The 4,958-nt window shown below is 34.0% G+C and overlaps 1 protein-coding gene across 1 annotated transcript; it reads right to left on the reverse strand.

Moving 5' to 3' along the window:
• Positions 1-351: 351 nt before the first annotated feature.
• LOC108372260 (acyl-CoA-binding protein homolog) lies at positions 352-798 on the reverse strand (the record flags this gene model as incomplete). The annotated part of the gene is made up of 1 exon (XM_017627907.1): positions 352-798. A coding segment is annotated over one exon (249 nt), but the record flags the coding sequence as incomplete, so codon positions are not given.
• Positions 799-4,958: the final 4,160 nt, after the last annotated feature.

Consider the following 4,958-nt stretch of genomic DNA (forward strand, 5'->3'; position numbering starts at 1 on the left):
CAGATGCTTTTTCATAGTTTGGTAATACAAAACAAAAATTTGTGTTAACATTTTAACATTTTGGGACTTTCTGGAACCTCTGCCTCGGCTACAGCCAAAGCTATATTAACGTGCATTTCTTACAATTATTCAAACAAATTTCATTTCAAATTGAAAATGACTTAAAATCGCACCCATAGAAACATCGAAAAGACTGAAAATGTGATGAGCATCGAAACTCGTTGAATATTTCAAATGATTGAAATTCAGCGATGAACAGCTGGCAGCCTAAATTATTAGCTGTCATTGAGGGTACGGAGCACTTCCCCCTTGGGCTGCCAATAAAGAACTTCAAAAAACGGCTAAATAATAAAATTCATATTTATTTAGCTCTATACGATTAGCTGATGTTTTAAATTTTCCGAATTTGAGCCAAATCTTAAGTTTTAAAAGGCTTGCCTAAGACTAATGATAATCATTTTTAAAAAATTTTGTAGAAAAAGTTTACTTAGATTAAAATAAAAGAAAATTACAACAACAAAAAATACCAACCAAGCGCCGTCTACTTGATCACAGATACGATGCTGACAACTTCTCCACGTATTCGATATACTCCTGTTTGGCGACATTTTGCGACTTGCCTTTCTGCTTATTCCACCATTCCCATTTGGCCTTGCCCTTTAAGTCCAGCATACCTGGCTTGGATGTGTTGTTGTCACCGACGGTGGCCTGTTTAAAGAGCGCATACAACTGCAGCAACTCCTCATCGGTGGGGCGTTTGGTAAAGGTTTTTACCTTCTCAGCAGCGGCATTGAATTTCTGAAAAAAAAAAANAATACTTTAGCATCTCCTCTTTTGCTTGTATTTTCCTCAGCGCTCTATTGACCACATTTTAGCCCAAATTTTATGCATGTTTGGAATTATAAAACAAAATTTTCATAGGCCTACATTTTGAGTTTAACTGTAATTGCATTAAACATACATATCTACATAAATACCGTTGTAACCGTGAACTTAGCTGACTAACTACATACATAATAAGCGTGTGCTCGCACTTCTATAAAACTTTCTCTAAGTCCGTAATTTAATTTGATTACTTGTATGCGTTGTTCATGTTAAGCCGGTGTAAGTGGCTTGTCTACCATGCTTGCAGCGATGTTGGCGTACAGTGAGTTGAGAGTGAGCAATAATTGAATACATATAACCTACATAAAATAGTTTGTATGAAATTGCAAAAAATGTGCACGATTTTTCTTCTTTGAATCGCATATATTTACACATGGCACAGTTCTTAGATCTTCTTCTGCTTCTGCGTGGCACTACAACCTTTTATCGGCCTGGGCAGAGGCCAAAAAACGTCTCCTTCGCGAATTTGCGTTACCAATTTTGAATATTCATAACTCATTTAAAAAGCACACACAAATATTAATATCACAACTAAACTTAATTATTTATTAAAAAAAAATATTGGACTTCAGCTTGTTCATGATTTACGCGAAGACATCTGCGACATGGAGGACTTTCCATTGCAGGGAATGACTTCTATTGTGTTAATCTATAGGTCACTTGGTCCCATGCGACCACAGATAAAGAGCAATACTCGAAGTAGACGCATAGTAGGCATAGTTTAGAATGACAGCGCCGGACATAAGCATCGGAGATGCTTCAGTGTTGCTTCGTTGGCTCCTGGCTTCGCCTATTTCCTACATTCGTCGCTAGCAGTGATGCCTACTTTGAATGCGCGTGCCGCATGTAGACAGTACCTTGCCAGTGTAAACTAGTTACGCTTCTATAGTCTATCCGTAAAAGCGACAAAGTTATATGGTCGGGCGTAATGCCCTTATGCCACCTTCTGTAGCTCGTTTCTGTAACTCTTCTCTACCGATTATTTCTCTACTGCATTTTCCAGTTTTCTAAAAAATTGCATTTATATACATACATATATGTTTATAGGTTACTCGCACTTTGCCAATTTCTAGTTAACGCAACAAATACTTTAATGAATGCCAATGAACCCTCTCATACATTTTATTGTTTTTACGTTAGACAAGTTCTGACCCACTGTGCAGCGTTGGTAATTGAATTGAAGCTGAAGGTGTGCTAATGTTGAATTGTAATTTCGTTGCTGTTTTGATTTTTATGACTCCCTATCTACCTACATACATACATATATATTCAGTTAGGAATCTCGCATCATTTATTGTTATGAATGGGTCTCAATTGAATTTTGTGTCATTTTTATTAACTGTACCTACTTTTAAATCATTGTACTTTTTTTGCATGTACATATGTACCTATGTCTTTTTACGCGTACATTTTGTTCATAACATACATTTTGTGTACATAAAGCAAGCAATCCAAATGTGTAGCTTAATTTGGAAGACCGGTTTACCGGTTTACTGTTTGGTGTAATGAGTAAATGATAATAATAAGTAGGCGATGACAAAGATGCGAATAAATACTGCAAAACGTAAACGACGCTGGTGATATCAATTTTAAAATCTCTATTGGTTATAATAAACTTTAATAACAGGTAGCGGACTTGCGTTGTTTAATTACCTATGAAATAACAGTATTTATATTAGCTATTAAGCTGGAAAAAATACACAAAAGATTTAGAGACAGCTTAAAATTAAATCACACCTTAATTTTTTTTTTTGTTACAAATGAAAGATAAAGACTAAAAAAAAAATAATAACATAATCCAAAATGAAACGAAATAAAAAATCGCATTATACTTTAATCCAATAAGTAAAAATAAAACTAAAAAATAATCAAAAATGAAAGCAATTTAATTCAAAACAAATTGAATTTACTAAATATTTGCTCCAATAAAGTTTTCATTCCTCTGCTTCTCATTGATTAGTCCTTCTAAAGACTATCTTTTTGATGAGCTTGATGAGTTTTTGATGAAATTTTATGTTACAAAAGGAATTTGCCCTTTCTGAAATACTTTGAGATGATCAATAAGAGAAAAAAGGTATACTACTTTGAAAATGAATGGAATGGGTCCTAAGAATGCTCACAAAATGTTTGCAAAGAGAAGGCACTTATTTAGTGAGAGAACTTGTACAAGAAAATAGAGTATATCGGTCAAAGGAAATGTTGTAACTCTACTTTTGCTAATGTGGCTTAGACCTCTTCTCATTAAAGATTCTGGCTCGCCCATTGCTTTTGAATACGTCTTTTACATGACTTGACCCATGGTCTTCTGATCTTTTACTATTTTAGCGTTTTGGTTATCTACACTGGCGCTTCAACTTCAAATCTTCGCTAAGTCCTTCTTCGAATCCTAAGCCCAATCCTTCTATAAAGTGCTTATATATGCTCTGGTGAAATCATTGACCCTACCGCAGATAATGAAGTTGGCTTTATAATATCAGCTCAGGACTTGGCTTCACTTGGCATTTCCAATTGGCGTCAGGTGGCACAGAAGAGAAACGACTGGCGTGCTTTTTTGCACTCGGCCAAAATCGCTTAGGCGGTCACAGCGCCAAATAAGAAGAAAAAGAAAATATAACTCAGACGACTCAAAACGACGATACAAGAAGTGTTTTTCGTCCCCTCTATCAGCATCCTTGGTCGGAAACCTTGCAGTTTAGACATAAGTTTGATTTTGTTGTGTAGTGTAATTCCACAAACAATTTTCTTAAAGGCAATTAAAGTCCATTTTTATTTGCCATCAAATGATTCGCGCTAAAGTAGTTTTTTCTAGTCTTTATTAGCTATAAAATAAGTTTCCTGGCAGCAGTATCAAGTCAAAAGCGTTAACATTTTATAAGGATGTATGTAATTGTTTTTGTTTTTTTTCAAGTAATCTTGACAAACTGGTTTTTATTTTAAAATTTCTCGAAAACCTTATTTAGTTTAATTATAAATGTACAATAAAGATAATAAAAACGTTCATATGCATTTAAAATTTATGCACAAAAACTAGCATCGACACAGAATTCGTAGTACACAGTTCACTTGGAAATAGAAAAAAAAACAAAATAAGAAGTTACGAGCACGTAATGTCAAACTCATTATAACTGCGTACATACATACATATATAGGAACCAACATATTGTCGTTTAAAGTACAAAACCGCGTATGTGAGGTTGCATAAATTATTTTCTAGATGGTTCTCTTTTTTATAAAGCAATCGCATTTCTGGCTAATATATTTCAGGACGAATGGATAAGGCTTGCGCCAAGAGCTTGTGTGAGCAAATCCAATTTTTGACAAAAAATGTCAGTTACGCGGTTTTGTACTTTAAACGAGGATATGTATTTACACAGGCGTACATTCATACATATGTACGAATACACATATTGCACATTTGTATTTAAGGGTCGAAAGTTCATGCGGGCAAAGTAAACCAAAGCTAAATGCATTTTAAATAAATATTTATCAAACAGCGCAGTGCTAAAATGTACAAAACCACATTGTAAATATATGAAACTTATATACAAAAATACGTACATATTTGTGTACCGAGCAGCAGTGCTTAACTTGTAGCTAAATGTATTTACGTACTTTAATGAGCCAACAAAAAAATAAAAAATAAAAAAACTCATAAAAAAAATTTAATGTAACAGTAACATGAATTAACCCATTGTCATTCTATGCACATGTGTAGAGTTCACTATTATTTGTCACACAATTTAATCTTTATTTAAATTAAACTCTTTCTATTAAAATCATTAGATTGCACATGCAACAAAGCACACACACACACACACACAAAAGCACTCAAATATATATTTTTTTTTTTTGCCGCGCTACAGTTCACAAAGTGGACAACGTATGATGTGCCTTGCAATGTAGGTAAGTAAGTAAGTATGTACTTAGATATGTATGTACTAGTTTATAGTACCACTTTGTGTGGATCAATTGTAAACACCGCTTGCTTTAATATCAAAACCTGAAACGTATGCCCATATTATTATTTTTTATTATAAACTTACACGATCAACGTTGTTCCACCGGAATAGCAA

The sequence above is a fragment of the Rhagoletis zephyria genome, unplaced genomic scaffold (assembly GCF_001687245.7).
Source record: "Rhagoletis zephyria isolate East Lansing unplaced genomic scaffold, Rhagoletis_zephyria_1.1 Rzeph_scaffold_05580, whole genome shotgun sequence".
Taxonomy (NCBI): domain Eukaryota; kingdom Metazoa; phylum Arthropoda; class Insecta; order Diptera; family Tephritidae; genus Rhagoletis; species Rhagoletis zephyria.